Source organism: Haemaphysalis longicornis, unplaced genomic scaffold, assembly GCF_048455015.1.
Source record: "Haemaphysalis longicornis isolate Haplotype H1 unplaced genomic scaffold, Haemaphysalis longicornis Haplotype H1 scaffold_9, whole genome shotgun sequence".
In the NCBI taxonomy this organism is placed as follows: Eukaryota; Metazoa; Arthropoda; class Arachnida; order Ixodida; family Ixodidae; genus Haemaphysalis; species Haemaphysalis longicornis.
Window position 1 is genome coordinate 10,418,447 of NW_027526460.1, and position 25,566 is coordinate 10,444,012.

At 45.9% G+C, this 25,566-nt stretch overlaps 2 protein-coding genes and 1 non-coding gene across 4 annotated transcripts in view; 2 read left to right on the top strand and 1 right to left on the bottom strand.

The window, feature by feature from the left end:
- The window catches only part of LOC144152195 (aquaporin-like), a 117,992-nt gene extending 100,698 nt beyond the window's left edge, over window positions 1–17,294 (top strand). Inside the window, exons 5-6 of one of the 2 annotated variants that reach the window (XM_077683424.1) lie at window positions 11,845–12,163; window positions 14,314–17,294. In XM_077683424.1, coding sequence (XP_077539550.1) covers window positions 11,845–12,163; window positions 14,314–14,386 — 392 coding nt within the window. In that variant the 3' untranslated portion in view covers window positions 14,387–17,294. The remainder of the gene's footprint in view (window positions 1–11,844; window positions 12,164–14,313) is intronic. The other variant, XM_077683423.1, reaches the window with a different exon arrangement.
- LOC144154012 (U1 spliceosomal RNA) lies at window positions 3,466–3,633 on the top strand. Its single transcript, XR_013319433.1, has one exon. It is a non-coding gene; the product is annotated as a U1 spliceosomal RNA (small nuclear RNA).
- A 1,166-nt stretch (window positions 17,295–18,460) lies between the features above and the next one.
- On the bottom strand, window positions 18,461–25,389 carry LOC144152197 (protein FAM8A1). The gene is made up of 5 exons (XM_077683425.1): window positions 25,013–25,389; window positions 24,545–24,665; window positions 24,280–24,406; window positions 21,957–22,108; window positions 18,461–20,668 (listed from the first exon to the last, which is right to left on the bottom strand). Exons 1-5 carry the CDS (start codon window positions 25,365–25,367, stop codon window positions 20,515–20,517), a joined length of 909 nt encoding a protein of 302 aa, XP_077539551.1. The 5' UTR covers window positions 25,368–25,389; the 3' UTR covers window positions 18,461–20,514.
- Window positions 25,390–25,566: the final 177 nt, after the last annotated feature.

The following is a 25,566-nucleotide window of genomic DNA, read 5'->3' on the forward strand; positions in this document are numbered from 1 at the left end:
CTTCTTGTTCAAATACGTATTTTTCGTTTTCTTGTTAACTAACCTTTAACCGTTAACTTTTTTTGCTTTACCTCTTTGCCATGTCATCCTGAATAGCAAGGTTAGCATATTTTTTTTGTTATTTTGCTTAAACATGTCGTACATTTTCCAGCAATGCCAAGAAAGGATGAAAGTAAGTATGGCCCTTCTCACCCGCGCGTAAAATAAGATACAACGAAAAAAAAAAAGGGGGGGGGGGTGGCGATACACCTAATACTGAATAGCGCAAGCAGAACAAAGCCTACTAGAGTTTTGTCGCACAAACTACAACTTGAACAACAAAACGAAATTTTATTCCGAGCGCCACAATTTTTTCGTTGGCGCGCCGCACAAACAAGAAAGAATGGTTTCACCACCTCTTATGCTTGGCATGGTAACAGCGCCTACTAGACTGACACGGTAGCAGCCCTGTTTGGCATAATAACAGCACCAAGCCATGATGATATTGATTCAACTACTACGATTAAAACAACAGTTAATCGTACATTACTAAACTGTACATGTTTCGCTTCATTCTTCCTTCTTATTCTTCAACTCTGCAGGCGGCGTTCCTATTTGAACGGGTTTGGTTGCTTCGGTTCCCAATGGCAAGTGTTCTGACAAGTATAGGGGATCGGGAATAGATCGTAGTGGCAGAATATCCCTCAGAGCCTGGCCAGGGGAAGGGAGTCTTGTGGAAGGCATTGCAAACATAACAATGCCAGTTCGAACTACGCTTGCTGAGAAAAAACAGCCCTCTCCTCTCTTTTCCTCTCGGACCCGCCAGTGATGAGTTCCTGCAAGACGTGTTTCAGAAAGCAGACCTCGCTCGCCCAAGCAGTGATAGGATTGAAGTTTTCGAAAGTTAACGCGACCAGCCACCAGACGGCACGCTTCTGCCATCCATTGTCCTTTAGTACCAATTTATGTTCGTTGCCAGAAGGGATCCCAAGAATGGCTCCACCCACCCAGAAAGTGACTGCCAGGCACTTCAGTTATTCTTTTAAGAAGGAAAGAAAAGTAGCGCTTTAAAAGACGCAGCATAAATCGTGGCCCTAAATTTGCCCACAGCGGTTTAAAGAAAGGACGCGGGAAAAGAAAGGCCATCCGCGAGTAAAACGGTGACCTCCTAGAAGACCGCGACGTGTCTTGAGGCGCGCCAGTAATCTGCCCCCTACTCCTTTGGTGCTCTTTTCTCCAAGCCCCCACTACGAGTGTGAGGTGAGACGGTACGAAAAAGTAAAGATTTAGGGAGTGCGCCCCATTCATCTCTATTTTGCAACCACCTTATATCGTTTGTCTCCGCTCCACTCCGCCCTTCCTGGACACGAAGATTTTGGGGTTGCGCTTTAGGTGGCGCCAATTTCTTGCGTAATGCCTTGCTAAGCTATTTTATTTTTATTTTTGTGCACACAACGACAAAAAAAATGGAAGCACGATGGCGCTCGCCTTCATTACTGTAGAAGACGGTCTTCAACACTGCATCTATTACGTTGAGGATCGGGCTGTGTACCTCACAATACCTGTAACGGCTTCCTTTTTCTTTACCTCAGCGTGCATGAAGGGACTCGCTAAGTAACGAACGGTGTAGGAGAGCGAATAATGCATTGCCCTTGTCGGTTTGCATCGACGGCTTTCCTTCCAAGTGTTCCCGCAGTAATCATGATGAATGTGGGCGCCCTCAACCAACATCCACTTGACATACGAGAGATTCGGTGTCACCGCCCGCGAGTTCGAGACGCATTAGGTCGCCGCACTATTTTCTGACAAGGTGCATCCCGAACAGGGCAACCACCGCGTGAAGGACGATCGTCCGCTGGACTAACCATTATTCACAGCGAAGTGTAGAGTAATAATTCACAGGTAAGAACCCAGCGGGCAACACTTCCGCTGAAGCGTTTCTTGAGCGACGTGCACGTCACGGTAACAAAGTGTCAGGAATTGGGGCTGCGGCCGACAAAATTAACTTGGAGTCTCTCGAGGGTACCAGGAACTTGGTGTTGTAATCGCTTCAGATAGAAGAAGCGTGAGTTATCTCATAGAAAGGGAAGTCAACGTTCCTAGCGGAAGACTATCGCCCACTCTGAATGCTCTGAAGTTTTAAAGACGATAGTCTTTCTTGGGCTACTTAAACCCATAAATTTTTGCCTGTCTGTTTGTCTGTCTGTCAGTCTGTCTGTGACTCGATTCAGCCAACCGGCCAAAGCGAAGCGAAATCTGCGCAATAGTCTTATATGCTCACAGCCAAATCTAAACGTCTAAGTCCGGTGTCAATGTTCATACTTGTCAACATTGCTGAACAACAACAAGACATCACGCAAACATAAGGCATAACATCAATACATAAGTGATATTTGCAGCGTTCCTTTATTTAAAAAAAATTAGGATGCTTGGTTTTTGCGATAGCAAATGATATACATATACTGCAGAAAACCGTCGCCTGCTGTTGCCCGTGATTCTAGGGGCATTTGAGAAATCACACGGAAACAGCAACAAAAGGTTCCACTAGATAGGTTCCACGTTCTGCTTGGAGCGCACGTGAAGTAGGGCAACGTGGTTCTCTAAACGTTGAAGTACGGCGCCTCGATTCACGCGCGTCTCCGCCGTACGGCAGCGCTGGCATCGAGGCACCCGGTCTGGAGCAGTGGAACGCGGTAAAATTGAAAATGCTTTAAGCAAACCTTTGGTGTCTTTACCTTGGGAGGAGCGCGACGGAAGAGGAACAGCATGAGAGGTGGGCGGGAAAGCAAAGGGAGGCATTTACTTGGCAAATGTAGACAAAGACTGTCGTCTTTTGTCGAGCAGATACGCGGCCAATTTTTGTCAGCTGACCTTTCAGGCAAAGTTATAAAATAGCAATGCCTAAGTACTCATGTTGAGGGGTCCACGGTTTCCCGAACATGACGACAGGCGTGACTTTTAAGAGTTGTGAAGATTTCGTCGTGCTTTATTTACATTTTTTTGTGGCTGTTCATTTTAAATGGAACTGCAAGGTGGTTAAACACTCCGCGAACAGTTTCAACATTTATGCATAAGCAAGTGATTATTCTAATAGCGCTTTTGTGATTCCGCATAATCTACTGCAACGCCGTCCTTCTGTATTTTACGCTGCGTTTCCCCGAATTAATTCTTTTATATTTGTTTTAGGGGTTCGGACTGTCGGCGTCTCCTGTCGTCCTCGTCTCATGTAGTCACGGTACTAAAACACCGGGACACTCGTTTCCCAACGCCTCCCGCTAAAACGTAACGCGAGTAAAAGAAAACCGGTTCGAAATAAACTAACATAATTTTGAGATTTGTAAAACACCCTTGGTCCGCTTCAGCAATCGTCAAGCACAAGCAAAAGCTGTTTGTAGACTGGTCGTAATTTGTGTTACACTCAAATACCCACCGGCTCTCGACGCTAGGGCTGATCGGGTCGCGTGGTCAATGGAAGCAAGAAAATGCATACTTACCTGGTGCCGGGGCCTCGTTGATCACCGAGGGCGAGCCTCCAGGGCGAAGCGCAGGCATTGCACTGCACTCGCGTTGACCCTTGTCACTACCTCAAACTGGGGTAGATGGGGAATGCAAATTGCTTAAACCCGGTTGGACGCAAGAGGGGGCGCCACCGCCTCAGCAAGCACGCGATTGCTCCTCCCACCGGCGCTTCTCCGGCGCCCAAACAACGCGCGCCGTGTGGCAGGAGGGACTTACAATCTTTGAATACACTTATACACTGCATGCTTCGCCCCTCCCCATGTTCCACGTTATTGGAGATTTAGTGGCCCGGATTTCTTAGTGACCCGGATTTTCTCGTTAGTGGACCGGTTTTTTTTTTTTTTTGGGGGGGGGGGGGGACAAATTTTTTGGGAGACTAGCACCTCGTGTGTTGGTTTTTGCAAGCTGTATTGCTGTCAAAAGACTCAATGAATTATATTCCCAGTTTTCTTTTCTTTTTTTTTTTTGTCGTTTATTATAGTTCCCCTCAACTTCTTTTTTATCTCACGTACAGATATTTTACTTCTGCTTCTCCTCGGTACATCACAACTGTGCTGTGAAGCCGAACGCCACAAGAAACGAGGCCCCCCTTGGCATTTCCGATATCCCGAAGCGCTCGATGCCCCCTTCTTTTCTGCTCCATTGATGGCGAACTCGACTTGCGGGAAAGACATTCGCAGGGACGCAAGTCCCTCGAGTGCAACCCGCGTTCCCCACTGTTTTCCCCTGGTGCGTTGTCTGGGAGAAGAAACAACAAACACAACTAGCTGTAGCTGGCATTTTGATCTGAAATAACGGAGAGAGCGACTCGTGGGACAAAAGGCTTTGCGGCTGGCGAAGATTTCTCCACGGAGTGGAGGAAGGTGCGGCAGCTCCTTCCCTGCCGTGGTGCGAGTCGCTGGGCCCTAATCTCGGCACGCCGAATCGTCTAAGCCGGCTTGCCCGTCTCGCTTGCTTTCTTACAGTTTCCCTCGCGCCTTTCTCATTCGGGAAGCTCTTCATTTCCCAACCGCTTCGTGCGCTGTCATGGTGGTTGCGGCCATCGAATCTGATGCCACTTTTTGTGGCTTTTTTTTTCTGCAGTTACACCAAGGGACAGGCAGGGATGGCCGACTTAAATCGCTGGCACTCGTGGTTAAAAAATAAACGCATTGAATAAAGGAGCGTCCTTACATTGCTCACCTTATATGGTAAAAAGGAAAGTGGTCTCACTGGTCTGTGCTCCATTGCAAAGGTGAAAAATAACCTTACAGGGAATCTTCTGCCTGGACAGCGCGAACACCGACATACACATTTTTTTTCTTGCTACTGATAAGTCATTGCGCGCTCCGATTGTGCTGCCGCTGCTTATTATATAGTACATCAGTGTTAGGTAGGCGCAAAAGAGTCCTGACTGGCGGTTTCTCTTCTTTAAACATGTGCCACACGCTGCTTCAGCTGAAATTGCTCGTTTACTAAGAGTTTAGCATGTATTCTAGAGCAGGAATCATGACGGCTTTTCGATTATTTCGAGAATACTGCAATACTTTCACGAAAAGCTGGCAGTGTCAAAACACGACAACAATAAAACAAAATAGACGAATGACCCGAGCGCCTTTTTTTTAATTTACCAGCAGACAGAGAAAGAACAATTAGAGAAAAAAGAAGGAGAATGCGAGAGAAAGAATAACACACAAACGCGCTTCACAACTAATTTTTATCCTTGTTTATTTGTGCGCAGTTTGCTTAACAAACCACTGCCAACCAGCCCGGCTTTCTACGGAACTTGAATCCGTCTTACTTCGACCAAGAAAGCAATTTTTGGTTTCAAATATATTTAACGAAAATATTGGGTTACCCTTACCATTGCTATCGTTCATATATTTTTTTTCTTTGGTCACTGCGTTGTACTCGAATAGTTACTACACCCTACAAAATTGGGCTTCACCACAATGGCCACAACACGCCATACTGCCGTGACTATTCTCTCAGCAGCTGTCAAGTATTTTCCGTGAACTACGAACACTTGCAGTGTTCGTAGCTTACAGCGATAGTTGTCATGCAAGGAAAGCGCCTGTGAGTACAGAACGCTCTCGATTTCGACGCTCGTGCACGTTGAATCATATCGTAGTACTACCTTCTTTCCTGCCCGGTCTTGTACGCGCTTCTCGATACAAACTTCGGCGCGTGCGTAGAGCACTGGAGCATCATCGTGCGCTGCTGCGTTCATGAGCTTCACCTGTAGACGGTGCCGTGATTGGCATGCAAGCTGGTCTACGAAAACTGCTGCACTATTTCGCAGCCACGAATCTGAGGGAAGTAACCTCCCAGAGGTGGTGGGAGCAGGCAACAGTACCTTGGAAACGCCGACAAAGAAGGCAAGAAAACGAGAATGATGAGGATAAACTGGCAAATATGGGAGCAAAAGGTCGCTCCCCGGCTTTCACGTGCGCTGTTTTTAGCCGGCTGAGCTGGGAGACACCTCTCGGGATCAAAGGCCAGCACTACAATCCTCCAAGCTGCCAGAATTAAAAACTACCCGCGTGGTTTACTGACTCCCGAATCGCGCCAGTGGTTCTACCAAAGGGATAACGCGGCTATATTGCAACTCCACGGCCTTGCCTGTCTGCGTTGGAGCGCGCGGAGTTTCGCTCCAACGAGCGCACTTTCCTCGAGCTGCGCAGGCCGGGGAGGAGAACTCAGGGCTCGTAACCGAAAACCCCAATGCCTGGGTTTCGTCCTGCGGGAAAGTAAGCGTCGTCCCCCGCGCCCCCTCCGCGTGCAGCGGCGAGATCAAGCTGTTCCGAGCCACTGCGTGCGCTGCGGGTGTACTTTTGGTCGACGCTGTATATAAGGGTGGTGGCGCGGTCGGCAACGATCGGCCGAGTGTTCCACCCCGCGCGTTTTCTGATGATGTTTCGTTCTGGGCTGCCTTGTTTCTTCGCGCGCTTTGTCTTGCGTCTTAGTGCTTGTCCGCGCGCCACAACGGGCCCCTTTTATTGGATGTTCAGTGGCTGAGAAAAGCAAGCTCTCAGTGCGGTACAAGTGGCACGGGGTTCTGAGGAATACGAGGAGTCACTATTCATCTGGGGGGAACGCTGCTGCTGGTGCTGCGAGACGGGGAAGTAACACGGCATCTGGAATACCGTGTTTCTTGGTCGTTTAAAGCAACAGCGTCGTAAGTCCTGAGTGGAGAAATCAATATCCCTAAATACAGGCTGAACCAACGCTCTGTCACTGATTTGAGAATATACGAACACTGTTGCCGTATTGCAAAGAACTGGGCAAGAAACAGCATAGCGATGGGTTTTTATTTTTTTGTCAGGAGCAAACTGTTTAAACAGAAAACATAAATTAAATTGCTTTCATGTATAACCCAATAAAATACGCTCATTTATTCATGGTTAAACGAGTTCCATTAGTATTTATAGAGGTCGAGTCATAGGTTGAGAGGTTGATAACGCTAGCGTCAAAGGCAGAGCACAAAATGATAAAAGCAGGCGGGATTGCAGTTCGTCCCGTCTGCTTATTTTGTGCCGCATTTAGTCTGCTCCACTAATCTCATAACTTTATCTGTGTTCGTGAAAGTTAAGGGAGCATCTGCAGCGGATCGCCTGATGTCAGAAAAGTTTGCTTGAACGTTCCGTGCTGCGAACCTCTCAAAAAAAAAAAAAAGGCGCTGGAAGGTCTTGTAGGTCGCTGCATGCCGTACAGCCGAGCATCTATCTCTTCGAGCGCGCCTCGCGCGGTTCAACAAGCCAAGCTTCCCTTCCCGCCTGGCACCCCTAACTTCGTTTTCATCATGCTTACAGACTTCCGAGGTCTCAGCAAAGACGAAAAGCTCGAGCCAGCGTCCTCGGGGGCATCTCGTGTGCAGCGCAAATTTCTTTGTCTGTTAGCGAGCGACGCGTACGTTCGTACCCGGCCATCGTCGTGGCCGCCGGATGAAATTCTTCGCGACAGCGGTCTCACGGGCACGCCGAAACTTCAGTCCAACTGGGAACGGCCGTGGCACGGCGCAGCCGCGAGCGCACGCTTTCGGGCCAAGCTAAGCTGCGCTTCCGGAGCCCTGTTCTTTTCTACCGCGGATGCGAAAGAGGCGCAGACAAGCGGTTGGTAAACAAATGACGGTCGGCGAACACTTGTTCCCCCATTGTGTTCACATAGAGACGGAGGAACGAGTAAAAGTTACTTGCTGGTCTTGGCGCAGAACCGCTGTAACTTTGAGCGTACGTAGGGGGAAAAAAAGACAACTAGAAACTTATTCAGAACACTTCAATTTGCGAAGGTAAACCTCGGGAAGTGTTAACAAGTACGTTTGGCAGACAACCGGTGGTCGCATTGCCTCGTAGACCTCTGCTTCCGGCAGAAGTATATGTATACGCTGTGTTGGGTTGTTGAAGGCATTTACAATGCAAGCGCTGCATTTTTTTTCTATGTTTCGTTTTCTTTTTCGTGGTCTTTTTTGACCACGGCAATTTAGAAACATGTTCACGTTGCCGCCACAGGAACTTGTTTGAATTCCAAAACATCTGTTCTTGCATATTTTCTTCTCTCCCTTTTTTTTTGTGCAAAAAAAAAATTAACTTGTACAACTGAACGGAAAGTATACCATCGTCATAGGTTGCAACGAAGCTGAATATGTAGCGAACAATTATGCGTCGGCTACTGTAGAACGCTTCGCTAACGAAAAAAAAGAAAAAACAACTGGCAATAGAACTTATTTTGTCTATGTTGACATTTGTGAAACAAAAGCAAAAAAAATATTCATAAGTGTTCATAATTTGTAATAAACTCGTACAAATTGTGGTTTTACCCGTTGAAGCAACACCTGGGCTATGAGCCTTGCCGTAGAGAAATTGTGGAATAATTCGCGAGCGCTAGAATTTTCTGCTCAATGACGTTTTTTGTAGTTTTCGAATAAATACCGCCTGCGCTGCCGGAAACCGGTTGCCTATCACCATCAACTGATAGACCATTCAAACATCGACGCAATTATACCACTATATGTTGAACGGTCGCAAAATGTCGGCAACGGCTAGCGATAATGTGTGATCATTCGAGTGGCTTTCGTTGGAACGGCGGCGACGATATCAAGCCTAGCTAGCTGCTGGCTCCGAAAAAAGAGGGATAACGGTGCGCGACCTGCCGCCGGCACAAAATAAAATATAAACGCACCTTAGCGGCAATATTCACTTCGCTAAGAACAGAAAACGTCCTCGTAAATCCCGATCGTCACTCTCGTTTCGGAAATATATATTTTTGAATTTCCCAGAACAGAACTTGTTCAATCAAGCTCGTGAATGTCTTGGTATTTGTCGTAGCAGAAACAGAGATCATGTTTGATCGGTGTTTTAACTCCCTCGATTCCACTGTTGATTCCATAAAGCGAAAAAACTGACCTGTGCACACGATTCCCGCAGAAACAGAGCAGCCTAGTCCTATTTGCGTTGGCGTACAATGGCTGCTATTCTCCCCCTTTTCTAGGTGGGTTCGTTTATTCGCATTTCTTGCCAGTTTCTTGGCCCCGGTATACAACGCCTGTCTATGTCTGCCACACGTCTGAACATCTCAAAAGATGCTCACCGAACAGAATTAGCGAACGTTCAACCTGAACAAAAAGTGTCTATGTACTGGCGCTAAAGCAAAAGTACAAAGTATCCTCCGGTTCGCCAGTTTTCGAAACAATAGATCTGCCAGTTGCGTTCAAACGCATGCTTCGCTGAGCGTGCGTGCATGCGTGCGTGCGTGCGTGCGTGCGTGCGTGCGTGCGTGCGTGCGTGTGTGTGTGTGTGTGTGTGTGTGTGTGTGAGAGAGAGAGAGAGAGAGAGAGAGAGAGAGAGAGAGAGAGAGAGAGAGAGAGAGAGAGAGAGAGAGAGAGAGAGAGAGAGAGAGAGAGAGAGAGAGAGAGAGAGAGAGAGAGAGAGAGAGAAATTTGTATCCTACTCTAATGAAGGAAAGAGTACGCTTCCACACACCACGGGCGATAAAGCTTGCCAACGATTTCGCCATCGCGAAATTCCCGTAAACTTGGCACAACGCGCCTCAGTTACAGGCGTGCCAATAAAAGAAGCTGCACGATGCTGCATTTTAGTTGTGTTGGTGCCCATTTATTCTAACTCTATGCCCCACGATAATAGTAAAAATTCCGGCGTATGCGAAGAGTCTTGGGCGATATAAAACTCGCAACGCTTGAAACGCATTCGCAATGTTCTCCCGGCTCTCCCCCGGTTGCAGTGACGCGCGGTGGAACCGAAAAAAAGAAAAACGGAAGCAAATTGGGGAAGCGTAATTAATGATGTCTGGCTCGTTATGCCTCTCCAGATGCCCCATTACCCGCGTTTGCTCGCATTCCGTCCCGTGAAACCTAAATAAATGCCATACTTGGGCGCGGTCGATGCAGTGCTGATCCGGACATTGCACTAAATTGTTCCGTGCAGAGTAATTTATGGGCGCTGCTGAGCGTGCGCGGCGCGTTAGGACCGCTGTTCCTCTTACCGAAGCCAATTTGTCACTGTGATCCCCAACAGAGTAAGCATTGAATACAGCCTTCCCCTGGTATTTCTTTAATGACTTCCCATTCGTGGTGGGTGCATCGATGTGCACCGCTATTCGAGTGCGATTCGAATGGGAGACTGGGGCAAAATTTAAGGCCGTCCTTCGCCTTCGGCAAGCATTTCCGAGTAGACCTCGCTTTGAGAAAAGCCACATTTCGCGCTCCCGTCGCGTATACGGGAGCCGGAGACCCGAGTTGAGAACGGCCGCAGTTTATGGCCCCAAAGCCGCGTTCAGAATCCCCCTTTAGGGGAGGCCGGTGAACGGGGAATCGGTTTGTGCGCTCGAGCGGAGAGAAGGGGGAAGGCGGCTTTAACGCAATAAAATGCAGGGCGCACACGCAGTTCACCGACTGCCCGAACGAGACTCGCTTTCTGCAGCTTTTTTTTTTTTTTTTCCTCCCTCGACTGCTGAATAAACGGTAGCCTTCACGGGCGATGCTGCGCCGCGCAGCATGGTTGTCTAACAGAAAAACACGCTTTCAGTAAGCGAGAAAGGGCTTCGTGTGACGAAATCAAATAAGAATGGTTCTGGAGCAACTCGCGGAGGATGGAGAAAGACCGCCCAATCGCAGCCACGGTGGGCGGTGGTATTCAAAATTCGAGCCATGTATGCGTTGTTGTGGCCAGCAGCACCCGTGTGTTTCTTAGTTGGAAACATCACGCAGAGAGCGTTCGTTGCCCCCGCCCCACGGCATCGGGAGAATGTGAAGCGTGCACGCGAGCATTTGAAAGGCGCACGAAGACGATAGCATTTCTTAGTGCGCCACAGTGATACGGGGTTATGCTAAAATTTGCGAACACTCACGAAGACGAGCCTGGTTTGTCCAAAGATGCTTCCTGGAACCACTTGATAAGTTACGCTATTCGGTCTGGATGTTTTTTTACGAAGTCCTCAGTCTTTTGTCGGCGCAGACGTTACTAAAAGCAGTGCGGCAGCTCAGAAAAATCGGCACGTCGGATCTCATTTAGCGGTAATGTCTCTATACGATTGCGTAAGCAAAAAAAAAACTGCAGTATGAAATCGTTCTTTAGACAATATAAATGGTAGTTTATGATTTGATTCGCCTTTTTGATAAGCCAGTTCTTGTTCATTTGAAAGAAAACCACGCAAAGTTCAGCGAGGCTCATTTAGTGCTGGGACACTGGTTCAGCCTATTGAAGTTATCCATTGGTAAAAACGCGCTAGACCGCATTGGTTTGCCGAACGCGTCTTGCGTCTGGGATTTCGACGCCGCGTACCGGATGAAGCAGCGGCGAACACGACTTTCATCGTACTTTTACGCACACCAGGGTCACGTGACGGGTCTGGCCGTCACGTGACCCTATGTGGAGTATCTTAAGTGGCCCTGCCAAGCCCACTGGGCCACTGCAAGGGCGTCGCGAGCTCACTGGCTCGAAATGTGTCTCTTATAACTTAGCCAAAGTAACTAACGTAGCCAAAGTGACGCCACCGAAAATGACGTCACCTCGAGTGACGTAATCACGTGTGCTGCCGGTGCTGCACGAGAAAGCAGCTGTGTGAGCACTACTTGCTAGTGTATCTTACAACTGCATACACATGTAAACGAGAACAGAGTACAGTCGGTGGGCAGCTCCTGCTGCATTCAAAATGTGGTTGGCGATATTCGACGGTCATTTTGTACGAAAGTGCAAAACCACGAGTTTTTACACAGCCAGAAAACTCGGAAAGGTGCCTCGATCTGCGCGGGGGATTCTAAACATCGAATGCAATGCGCGCACCCACTCAGCTATGGTGCTAGGTTTTAACGCCGTGTTCCCCTTTCTCCCCTTCCCTCCTGCTACTGCGCAGAGTCGAACACTGACGACGACGACTACGAGGACCCTGACGCGAAGATCGCGAAGTACGCGACCGTGGCGCAGAGTCCCAACGGCGCGCCTCCTTCGGGCGGAGGAGGCCAGCAGCCGCTGCAAGCGAGGCACCAGCAGGCCGCCACCCTAGCCAAGCAGCAGCAGCAGCAGTACGAGGCCACGGGCTTCGTCCGGCCGGCGGCCAACACGTACTCGCCGACTCCGTCCTCGGCCTTTCCCGCTGTGTCCGCCGCCGACGCCGCCGCCTACGCCGGATCCCTCGGACCCGTCAACTACGCCTCCTCCATCTATGGTACAAGGTAGCCGCTGGCAGGCGTTTCTTGCTTCCTGGAGAAGGCTGGCGCTGTGTGTACTAAGCGGGTGTCGCAGCCTCTGTAGAAGCGCACACATGACAAAAGAAATGCTATAGTGAAGATCTTTACGACGCATTAGCGTAATTTGAACAGCTGTTGCTCATTACAGCGTCATGTGATGTAATTGCAGCCTGTGTCGTTCTACGTATTTGCGACAGTTCTACGAAAACGAGCCATTCGCCTAGTCAATAAGGTTCCGTTGGTTCCGTATCTTTCTCCTACACGAGAACTTTTTCAAAAAGCATAATGTTATTCGCTTGGATTCTATTTGCAGTTATAAACTTTGTCAATGTTACAAACTAACGTTAGAAAATAACAATTCACTAATCAATTTAGCTGGTTTAAAAAAGCTTTCTTCAACGTATTTACCCGCAATCCTGAAACCTTGACAGTAAAAAAATGTCGCATGAATCACGGAATCACGGAGCACAAATGCTGCAATACAGACTACAGTCTTAATTAAATAATTTTCAAGAAATTTTTACTATTCCTTCGAACCATATGCGCGTTTTTTTTTTATACCGATGTGATATTAATACGAGGATAAACAATGTTTTCTCCCTTCTCATCGCTGCCCTTCAAAGTTTCATTTTCCGAACCGTGTTTGTGTATTCCCGTACTGTTCAGTTTCATTGTATGTACTGTATGAACCATGCATTTTCTTTCTCTTTCCCCCCCCCCTTTTTTTGTGCTGATATTTTTGTATATCTTGGCAACTGCCGCCCTGGGGAAATGGAGTCAGTCAAGCTGTCCGGCTTTTTTTTTTTTTTTTTTCCGGTTCCTTTGCGCGAATGTACTTACTTTACGCAATAATAAATCTACTTAGCTGTTTCAGAGCGTGAGCTCGAGGCGTACGCATATGCGTCCAGCTGTGGTAGCAACTTAGAAGCACACTTCACACGAGTGATCATTTCACTTTGGTAGTCGAGGCTGTGTCCTGACAGTGACCTAGCTGGAAGCTTTGGTTTGGGGGAATGAGGGAGGATACCTTACGGCATGGTCAGTAGGGCAGTGAATGCAGGGATGAGGGCTAGTTCCAGAGTGCTTAAGAGTTCCCCCGTACCTACAACTCCAGTCATTCCCAGCTAGGTTATTCGATTAGGCTTCTCTGGGCCTCTGTCGTTTTGCGACTTCTGTCCTACTCCAGTCATTCCCAGCTAGGTTCTTATTCGATTAGGCTTGTCTGGGCCTCTGTCGTTTTGCGACTTCTGTCCACAAACGTTAGCTATATTGGACACTGCAGCATTATTTTGGGCCAGTCAACTTGCCTGCCGCGCCCAGTATACAATTGGACCCGGAAATTTTAGATGATAATGACCCGAGGGCAAAAAACATCAAAAAAATTTTACTGGCCCACTAGATAGCGAACAAAGAGTAAAAATATCAACAAAACTTTGCTGGTCCACAGTCAGCTTGGCGAAAGAATAAAAATATCCCGAGGACAACCCCTCCCATTTGCAGCGGCAACGGTATCTGCGGCAGTTCCGTTGCTCAAGCAACATCTCTGAAATGTACCGGCAGCTTCTCCATGCCGCCACCTTTGCTTTTATCCATGATGCGGCCCCACATTCTCACGCGCGGGCACGCCGCCGCTCCCGCACCGCTTCTTCCGTAAAGCGGGCGATCATACCACGCAGGGGAAGCGTTCCGATTGGACGGAGCTGCTGGCGCACGGTGATCTGCTACGCGTGGACACTTCCGCACCACCTCCCACAGTTGGCGCGCACTGTCGCCCGTTCTCTATCTTCTCTGTCCTCAAACCTGGCGCTTCCATCTCATCTAGTCAATATGACGATTTAGCGTCAACCAGAAGACGCCGGTGACTGAGGACAGAGATCAACTGAGTACCGGCGAACTTTCTGCTAACGGATGCCGGTGCGAAAGATAAGACTCTGATAAGAAGCAAGATAGGTGTACATTTTTGGTTCATTGAAAGGCTATAGGCACAGCAAGACAAAGATTACAGGAAGCACATCTCGAGGATGGGAAGGAGAGAAGGGCATGCACAGAACAAAGCTTGTTTTATTAATTTACATGTGCAAATAGTATTTTTTAACTCTAAGACGTTCCTTATCACCTTTTCTCTGCTGTTCCAGATTTGGAAATGCCCTCCGGACGCTCCCAGCACGCCTGGAGTATGGACAAGGACCTGGATCTCCAAAATTCTAAACTGTACATTTGAAGCGCTCGGCGCGTGGGAGCAGGTTAAACTTGCTTGAACTCAGGAGTACTGCTTTGTCGCCTAGCTAGGGTCACAAATCGAACTCATCGCTGGAAGTATCAGCCCATCATCACAGCTTTCTTTCCTCTTTATTTTGTTTTCTTGCCAGAGTGACAACCTCACTCCAAACTTTCTGTGATAGTGCAATAACTCGCTGTAATGACAGGTCACTAAGCCAGACACATCTCATGATTGAGGACATGCGCCTTGCATGTTGTCCACAGAGCAATCTCGTAGGAACCTGGGAGAAACAGCAAAGTCGGTTCCGTTTTTTGCGATTTACAGTTAATGAAAGTTGTATTTGCAGACGATCAGTACTTTCCAAGACAGACAACTGCGAGACTGCTTATACATTTCGGCTGCAGTTATGTTTATCCAATGCCCGCTTATCAAGGGTCCACTGGATATGCTGTTTGTGCAACAATTCAGAACATTAGAAACAATGGTACAAAATGTACGCTTTTCCGATAATTTTACTGCACATTCCTTTTAGTGACTGTGCACGAATTGAAGATATGCAAGAGAGCAGCACAAGGTAAATAATGTCTGTAGTATAAACTACTGGCATAAGGCTTTCCGAGTGGATCTCTTCCTAATATGCAGATCTCATGAGGTCTTCTTGTAGTAAGGCAGCAAGAAATAAGACAGCAAAAATAAAATCAAACGTATGGATGTTTTTAATCCTGCAAGACTTTTAAATCGAGCACGCTGTTATTGCTTAAGTGAAGTCAAAGCTGAGGTCTAAGCACCCATTTCTAAACCACTGTAACAGTTCTCACTGTGCTAGAAATACTCAGTCTCTCATCTGCGCATGTGAAGTAAGATACACTGCATTTATATGTGTTGCCAAGATTTTTCTCAATGACGCAAATAAAAAATTTTTTAATGCTGTATTCCGGTGGAGGAACAGCATAAAATCTGCTCACGGAGCCATCTACTTGCCAACCAGTGTTGTGTAAGGTCACAAGAATATTTTCTAAGGTCCCACTGGAAGCCATTTTAAGTTCAGAGCATTTTCGGGGCTCGCCTTGTCGTCGTAACTCGCTCGCTGGTCCCAACACGGCGTTCCGTCGTCGTGGCGTAACCTAGAGGCTTCAAAAGCCAAGCAGTTTATATAGTCCTAAGCGTTTGAAACTCTTGAACCGCTGGCGCTTGTCATACGTCTCCCCGTTGTTTAGCACAAAAAAAACTGCAGGTACATTTGAGGCAAAATATACGTAATTGACCGGCAGCACCCGCGATCACTTAGTTAGGAACGCTCGTTGGGTTGGTTTTTACGATAGCAAAAAAAGTGGCAGTGCAACTCTGGCTTGTGCGGGAGGAAAAGCAAGCACAAAAAGAACAGAACTCCCAGTGGCGGTTTCAGGCTGGGGGCGTGCGAGCACTGCGAAGGCGAGAAATTTGAATTGTACTGGGTGGTAACAGTGAGCGGATAATGGCGCTGCAGCCTATTATGGCGAATCATTGCTCTGCACTTTCAACAGCTTTCACATTGAGTGGAACGGCTTAAATTTTTAGTCAAATTAATCAGCAGCCCATTAATATTCACGCCACGATTGTCAGAGCAGCGGATAGGGTAGGATGTCAGCTGTTCACCACGGACGTCACGATGATAATCTTGTCGGATGTAACACAGCCTAATTTGTTCTTCGAGGATGGCGTACAAATAGACGTCACACAGAATGTGAATATAACAAAGATTTGTCTCATCTGTACCTTTTTTCTTCACTCCTTCCATCTGTGCTTCTTTTTTCTGCCCTCAAGCTACAATGCCTAACCAACTCGCTGGAGAATCCAGTCTTTCAGCATTGCGAAGCTGTTTGTTGTGCAGATCAAAGCTTCCCACCTGAAAACGTAATAACCTTCTCACATTTCACCTGCTGTAGCAGAGAGAGAATACACGATGTCAACATGATATGTGAACACGTGTTCTCTTGTTTGTAGCGACATTCACTGTACAGCAAACCATATCTCTATAGAGTCTATTCCACCACTGTATAGGCTTGTGAAGTAAGTGCGGTTGTTAACATCAACCACTTCTGTGCAGAGAAGACAGCCAACAATGTGTACATCTTCTGCCAGGCACCTCATGCCACCTTAGCAAGGAGAGAGGAAGAGAGAGAGAGAGCATGATGTGTAGAACTGTAATATCCACAATGCAGGGGTGCAGAAAGCATTGCTAATAAACAGGTCGTGTGCAATTGATGCTTTCAGATTCTACATACATAATGCTGTAGCAATTCTAATAAGTGTAAATAATCTGTGATGTTTGAGTGCGCTCATCGACAAGTATGTGAGGAAGCATATAGTGTGTGTGTGTGTGTCGTGAAAGACATTTCTTTTGCTTGCCATTAAACAGGTGCTCCAGAGGCAAGTAATTCAGGTTTACAGACATGACAAGACTCACAGCTAACCTGACACACACTGATTTATACTCCGCTCTGTATGGATACAACCAACCTGTACGAAGCGCTGGCGGAGACTTCAAGAACTGTACTTTTCGTATTCACAACCACAGAAAACTTTGCCTTCTGGATCACATAGAAAACTATACACAGAGATGATACTGAAAGTGCATACATGTACATTGTTTCTCGTCCTTCTGTAAGAAAATACTGTATTATCGTACACATTCAACCAAGGCAAGCCCAATGTGCTCTGAACATGCAAACCAAGGAGCGCCACCTCAGTATATTTTTTATGGCAAAATGAAAGGTTTATCTTGCAATGCTGTGCATTGGTCGCTTTCCTTTATGCCACAACAAATTCCTCCTGTTCAATAAATAGCAATCTCATTCATGGTGCATGCTTCTGGTGTGAGCTGTGAAAATAATAAAGTCTACAGAAGGTGTCTGATCTCTCTTGCCTTTGTTGAAAAAGCTATAGTGCACTTAAAAAACCCCCACCCTCTTCCCCCCAAAAAAGTAAATTTAAAGCACAAATTCTACTATTTTAAGTCGTAAAAATCAAGTGACACCATGAGCTATGTTTCATATTGAAATGGGGTCACTGCATTCTGTAAATTAAACCCAACCACACCACTATTCAATCCTTACAAAAAAAATCTTGAGTGCTCGCATCGATATGTTCTTGTTTGATTTACTTGTTCAAAGTGTGAATGGGTTGTGTGCACATTGAAACTTGTTAGTTAGGTAGGCTTCCATGAACCTTTCCCGTTTCTTGCCAAGTTCAGAAGCCACACAAGGATCAATCTAGCTGCTTGTGCTTTCCCACCTGATAGTTACAAAATGCGACTGACAGCAAGATTTCTTTGCCCAATCCTGGTAGGTAACATTTACCAAACCAAGCCGTAAGAAGCTTAACTTTCGACTTTTTCTGCGGCATTTTGCAACACTAAAACTTGATGCAAAGCTTTTAAAACATTTTTCTTTTTAAAAAACAAAATTCTCTCCATCACTTCATTATCGTGCTGTGGGAGTGGCCTAGTGCAAGGCAAAATTAAATCAGGCTCATAAAATATTCTGCTCCCTGGTAAATTATTTGCTTTTCTTCCAATTATGCATTAAATTGCTTTAGACTGGCATCTGCAAGCTACTTAGCTGAATTACCCAGAATTGCTCCTTTTTCCCAATTGGTGAAGTATCAACCCAAAATAGGTTATCAACTGCAAGAGACTACATTACAATAAAGCATGCAAAAACATTTCGTCAACAAAACCACTGCACACAGTTTTAATCAGCAACTTTCTGATTTGCCTCGGGATGTGTGAAGCTGGCTCCTCTCTAGCAAATAGATTTTTTTTTTTTTGCATTAGAGAGACAATGAAGAGAGCCACAAACATCGTTTAGTCCCTTTATTAGCTTTAACGTACGGTAAGTGCACTCTTTTTTTTTTTTTTACAAAAAAAAATTCTAAATTATTGCTTCTGCTGTGTCATTATCCTCACCAATTTTGGGGCATAGGTTGTTACCACACAATTGCAAGTTCAGCGAGCAGAATTTAACGAATTTTGGGAACGTATATTCTGCATGAACCGAGCATAATCACACAAGAAGTCGACATTACCCAGGACAAAATTTATATTTTGAAAACTTAGGTGCCATAGCAAGCGCGATATCGCTGCAGCAATTCCCGAGACGTATGCGAAGGACATCCCTTTCCGATATTCTCGTCCATTTTCCATATTCCCTTTTTCCAAGCTTTACAGATAAACCAAGGCTCTGGACACTCAAGAAACAGTGAAAGGTGAGATCCCAGTAGCAGAAGCACAGAGTAGAGTACAGCCACAGACAAGGGTGTGAGGAATTTACTTCAGTGTCCCATTCCGTTCTCAAAACTAGCAGAACCAACGTTAACATAGCTCCGAGTCAAAACGCAGAATTCATAGCTATGCAAGCGATGGCTTGCAGGCACCAACAACGTTTGCATGTTGCCTTGAGCCTGAAAAGTGCTGAAAGTCTTGAATTCAACAACATCCCATCTGGCAAGTCTTCTGACTACAATGCATCAGGAATGTAAGAACACAGAAAGCAAGACCATCTGGAAAACATCATTTTCACCCCCAACATACTCCCTTCTTGCTAGAACTAGCTAATCCAGTGTCCTCGTATTTGGAGGCACGTTACAGAAAAGTAGTCGTAAAACCTGTTAGGGATGCCACAACCGACTTTTAAAAGCGACTTCTAGAAAAAATAGCGTGACTGCAGCTTTCAAAACAGCTGTGATGGAGAGCGAGTGGTGGGTCTTAGACCTGTCGGTTTAGAAGGGTCAGCCGCGGTCACAGAAGTGTGGATTAAAAGTATTTTATGACTTCAACAGGCTCGACTCAACATTTCAATACGACCAAAAGCAGGTTGGTTTTCTGCCGCTGTGGTGGCTCAAATGAGCAGCGGTGCAATCTTGAGGCCTTTGTGTCTAGTGAGTCTTTACATGGTGCTTTTCAGCAAGTCACTAATACTAACCAAACTTTTTTACTTTCGCTTCACGCAGGTGTGCGAAGTGAAAACCAGACAACTTCTGTTGACAACGTTTGTGACGTCACAGGCTTTGATTCATGTCACATCTTCTGGCTGTAGCCTCTGAACAAACGATAAGGATCTTTAATTCTTACATTCCTATCCAAAAATGATTCTGGTGCTCTAAGCTGACTAGCCACGTGAGGTCTTAGCTGCAAAGTCATAGAATGCCTCGAAAGCACTTCACAGCTTTTGCAACACCACAATCCCAATGACACAACATGGCGTTCAACCTACAGGCCAAAACAAGGACCAAGTCGTTCAAGGGTCAACTTCATTAATCACTGCTCCATTTCCCAAGAATATTTATTCTCGGAAGGGGTCCTTCATCGTTCACAACCATAAGAAGTCGTTGTAAAAAGGGAAGAAGCTGTTGCAGCGTGCACCCTTCTTGCACTGCACTGTTACTGCAGAGGCACTGTAAATAAGCCTTTGGCCATGTCTAACACCTTTACAAGCAAGTGGATGCCAGTTTCAGTGGGAACCACAAAGAAAACAGTCGCGCAATAATAAAACACTGGTATAAATACAGGAACAACAAATGTATTAGGACGACCTCTGCCAGATGCAGTGTTAGTCGAGCACTCTGATTAATCTACGAGCGAGGTTCTCTGAGCAATGCTTGTGGCCTACTCTGCGAGAGGCGGGGGCATGGCACTTTGGGGAGTTGTGAGACGTTTGTGAGCTGCCGCACTTTCTAAATAGGACAAGCCTGATTGCAGAACTCTCTACCACGAGCTAGCTTTAACGCCTTCCAAAAAACCCGCCCCGAGCGAAACAACGAAGGAAGCTCAACAACCCAACTACAAGCCCAGTGACACCACAAGAAATGCCTCCCACCCTACAAGCCCTTGTAAAAAGCTTTCAACTTTTGTTGACAACCCGACAGTGTGCTTAACAATGTACTAAAATATAAATGTCGTCTTTTTATGAAACAGGACTGTGCAAATATTTGGGCAGCGTTTCACGTGTAAAAAATAAAGTGGGAAATATTCTTGTTCGGCGAATGCGTGAACAACGTAAGTGTAGACGTGATGCCGAGGGTTTGGGGTGTCCTATGGAAGCAGCGCATGCGTGGCCGGCTGGTTTCGCGGGGCTGTCTAATTGTTTTGCGGCGGCGGAAGCTCTTCGACGACGATGCAGTTGCAGAGGACGTCGTAGGCTGCCCGACCGTGTTGGAAGCAGAAGATTGTCAGGCAGGCCGGGAAGAGAAATGCCATGGTGAAGTTTTTGACGAAGGACCGCAGCAGAGCCCTGTAAACACAAGAGGCGGAAAAACAATAATAAATGACGGGTCTTTGGCAATAGAAAGAAACTGTTCCCTGCAGCAGCAACAATAAAGCGCAAAATAAAATTGCAAGATTTTTATTACATCACAAGTTTTTACAAGATATTTAATGCGGTAAGAAAAACAAACATTTACTGCCGTTTTTTTAACAGAACATGTGTTATGTGCCCGGCAGGGTGATTTTAAATTGTGGCAGCAACTTAAGTGGCTGTGCCTTTAACAATTTAACGATACGGTCTGGTTAGGCTCCTCAAAGAAGACAAGTGCTGGTTAAAAAATGGCTCATTTTTAGTAAATGGCTAATAAACTGTCACTGTTAAAGGGACTTGGTAATATTAGGTATAAGCTGTGGTACACTGGCTTGGTCACAGAAACAGAAAATGGCCACGCCTTTACTTAGTTAAACAATGCATCACAGGCTCAATAATTTGTTCACCCTAGAAGTCATAAAATCTTGCTTTGGCCATCTGAGAGTGTGGCATACTGTCATGCGCTGGACGGTGTCCAAAGATGGTGGTTTCAAGAGTTATAGAATCTGCAACACTATGGTTTCACTGCCCACACTACAAGTTGCTACGAATAAAAATTTCAATTAACTGAGCTTTAATTTCATAATGAGTATAATAAATATGTTTCAGCAAAAGATGGTAATGAACAAATGTTTATTGAAAGGATGACATTTTGACCTAGTTAAAGGCAAAGTAATGGTAGTAATGGAGTTCAATAAAGCTTGGTGTTGGGCTAGTTGGTATCTAGTGCTGAACTTTGTACGACGATCACAGCATAAAAGGAAAAAAGGACACACAAGCCAACCGTTTCCTGTGTCCTTTTTTCCTTTTATGATGTGGTCGTCATGTAAAGTTCAGCGCCCTATGTTCCATGATGTCTAGTAATTGAGGAAGTTCTGGTACATAAATGTATGTTAGGCAGGACACCTTATGCAAATTACTACTTTATGGGAGACGCCTAATGTTACATTACAAGCACCCCATGTGCATTCGCGCTAGATGAGAAAAGAATAAAAATATGCATTAGCAGTAAATAGAATATGCAAGGAAAAGCTATGGTGGCAGCACCATAGCTTTTCTAGGGTGTCCTACAAAGCATCCCCCATTGGAGAGACTGCCGACAATGTCCCCTCAAGCAATTATAATGGGACTTCAGATGACAGCTGTCCCATGTTGCTTGTTAATGAAAAGTTGCAAATCGCACCCAAACCCGACTGGGCTTGTAAAGCCAGCACAAAGTGCTCACCAGCCAAGTCCAATATCCCCGGCTGGATACACCCGGATACGGCTCTCGCCAATCTCTTCCACGCTGGCACACGAGACAACTTTCAATCCGAAGACACCCTTGCCCGGAGTCCTGCCTCCCGGGGAGTCCGTGCCTTGGTGTAAGCAGATTGTCTGGAACATTCAACAAGCTGCGTCAAGGCACTTCCATCGTCCAGAACACTTCAGGAATGGCAAAGGCTGCAAAATACAGCTCTCCGCACTGCAATTTAGTGAACCACCAGAATAGAAACACTTCTCAGGTGCCCGTTTTAAGGTTGCAAGTGCACCTTTGGGAAGAGCGTACAGCTATGTTGAACATTTTTTATTTACCAGGCAGCAATCGCAATGTTTGCCGCCATATTTAAAACTATTTCTCTTTTTTTTTTAGATTTCTTTCATCACATGTGAAGGCAGCTCCCACGTGGTATAGATAATGCAGCCAACTCGGGGAAAGCATCAATTGAGGCATAGTTTTAAACATGAGCAGGTAAATTTTTATAACAGAAGTAGGAACTTCATAATGTGTCTACTTTCTCGTGCCACACTTGTCTATGGTTCTTGAAAGCATATAAATACGAGTGCCCTCCCACCAAATAAACTACTAGGCTTTGCCTCCCAAGGGTTCATCTGAGAGCAGCTGGATTGCAGTCAATAATAATAAAAAAAAACAGAAAATCTTGCAACAGACTGGAGCACTGCCTTTGTTTGATGCCTTGTTTTGTTCCCCACTTATTTCTCATCTACTATTTAACCTAATAATACGTTAATTGGCTGATATGAAGTAGCAGCCATGTCAACACCAACTTTTGCTTTGCCAATGTAGTTGAAAACTGGTGGGTCCACCAGGGAATGTTTTAAAGTGGCACAAGCTTGCTCTGATTTGTGTTGCATTGCACCCCGAAAAGAAAAAGGCAGGCTGACAGTTCTGCAATATGGTAACAAAAAACACGGTTTGCTGGTATTGCACACGTCACACTTGTCAGAGTGATGCTCTGCGCAAATCAACCAATATCTGCTACTGTCTTGCATGTGGCAGCCATTACCTTTTTTTTCTGCTTCTAGAGTGTCAGCAGAAGACGTTCACTTGAAGTGTAGGTCCAGTCAACAGCCCAACAATACCATGTTCATATCAAGCATTCTCGCAATATTTTATCAGTGTTTTAGTACCTTTTTCAGATCCCTGCTTTTCAAACAATCCAGCAGTAATGCATGAAATATGGCACAGAAACCCCTCCTGCATATACATTTGTGTGTGACCCCTCGTGCACTCTCCACAAGTTCAATATGCCAGTGACATCTTAACTGGCCTAACAATGATTACCATTTTTTGTCCCTGTTCATCATAAAAAATGAGGATTTGGTACAGCTGCAGACACCTTTCAAAGGTGCTTGTCTCCCTAAAATAAAGTGAGAGAGCTGTCATACAGAATATCAACTTTCCACTGAGGAACAAACAAGGTAGAAGCTTAGTAGTATGTATGAGAGCCGGCTTTTCAGCAGCATTCAAATATATAAAAGCGGGGCAGACCTGCACACTCAGCTCACAAGAAGTCTAGTCTGGCTGCCCTCGTTTTGCAGCCTCGTATCAGAAAGCCTTCCAGCAGCAACCAGCAGCCTTTCCAGAAAGGCATGAAGACTGCCTCTGACGAGTGACAACAGGCGAGCACTACTTAAGACCACTAGCTACCACCAGATGTCATTGGTGGCACTTGAGCGTAACGATCATATACCGTGAACAAATTTAACAAGGTTGTGCACATGGTCATCTGCACAGGATTCAAAGGATGAGGAGATGATGTTTCACCTTGGGTTCCGGTTCGCTTTTGTAAGATCAGCATAGCAGCTAAATGAATGTCTGTTGGTTTAAAATTGCCTTAGAATTATGTTGAATTTCTTCTGTTTCAGTTTTCATGACAACAGCTTGATTCACACCATCTCTAGATGCGGCAAGCACAATTTGCCCCATCCCCTTGGAAAAACTTCTGCAGAACACCATGGTTGCACACAAAAACTTTCCATAGCTTTGAAATCGCAAAGTTTAAGGCAAAGAGTGAACAATGATTAGCTAGCACGTATGGAAGGCCTGAGTAGCAAGACATGTAGTCAACATCTGCATTATCACGAAGGTGAATACACTTGGACACTCCAAAAATTACACAAATCGGGATTACTTGGCTTAGGCTAATTGGAAACCATGAAAAAACAAAGTTTAGTCACATGTACTTCGACAAAATTTAAGTACAAGGCAATCACGTGAATGCTGCTTTGTTGTCTGTGTTGGAGGTGGTAAGAAAAACCAATACCTCATAGAGGCAGACGAGTATCCGGTGTATAACCTCCAGGATTACGATCTCCGAGGTAACTTCCAAGGCAAGTTTATAGTTCAGGGCATCCTCCCGAAGTAAGTCAAAATCGTACTTCTCGAGGTCTCTACGAGAACAAAAATAACCACAAATTAAAAAACACTGCCATTTTTAACGTCACCTTTTAACCATCTCTACGGCAACCTCGTGAAACAATTCGCCCAACACTTTTTCAGTCAAGGTAATCCCCCAAACAGGTACTTACATTATGTCGAAAAAGTCGACGGCGATATACGTCACCAGTAACTTAACGAACAGCAAGATGAAGGAGTCCAGCACTTCGGCTGCAAATCGCTTCCACAGAGGCGGTAGTTTGAACTCGTGTCCTGAACAACAAAATGGGACTCGTTACTTTGGTAGTGAAAGAACAAAATAAGTTCAGCGACACAGGCCCCAACGAGCAGGCAGCATGTATACAGGTGAACTGGATAAAACTTGTGCGCTTACATCCTGTGCGAACGCAAAACAGCGCAAGCCAGATGTTGCGCGTTTATTAAAGCCACGTGTAAAAGATGAGCAGCTAGGCAAGCAGGCGGTGAATTTTGGGCGCAGGAAAACATTCAAAGCCTCTGTTTTCAAGCAGTTTTGTCTAGGGTGTGTCCACGTTCTCGCGCTGCGAAGCAACGACAAATTTTGAGACATCAGGAGCGTGTGGCAACAGAAAACTAATTACCCAGCCTAGGGGCGACGTTCTGTCGCTGCGCTCTGTGTCCACCGACCAAGTTCTGGTTGGCAATAAAAGTTCTTGGGAGGTTGCGATTGATGTCAACCGACTCATATGCGCTTCTGTTTTGGTTAGCCGCTTGCAGTGCGATGTACGGTAGCGCTGCCGTGAAGCACTGCCAATGGTAGCACTGCCACAGCCACTGGTTTAGCGCCGTGATGTAAGCGTCCCGTGACGCTTGTGGAGGGCTCCCTGACGAGCTTGCATCGTTCGAAGACATTCGATCTTCTACACCACTCGACACACGCTCAGGTTTGTTTCGATCAAGTTTGTCATTTCCTTTCACGGGGCTTTTCTCCGCCATCACAAATCGAATACAAAACGAGATACAACCTGCGATCATTCTCGATGTCGTAAAAATCTGAAAAACAAATTTTTTTATTTTTTTAATATAATTTATTTTTGAATGTTAAATAACGCTTTTTAATTTTAGTTTAGGTATATTTACAAATCTATTAATTTTAGCCTTCCAGGGTTTTGTTTGTAACCATGTTTTTTGTGGG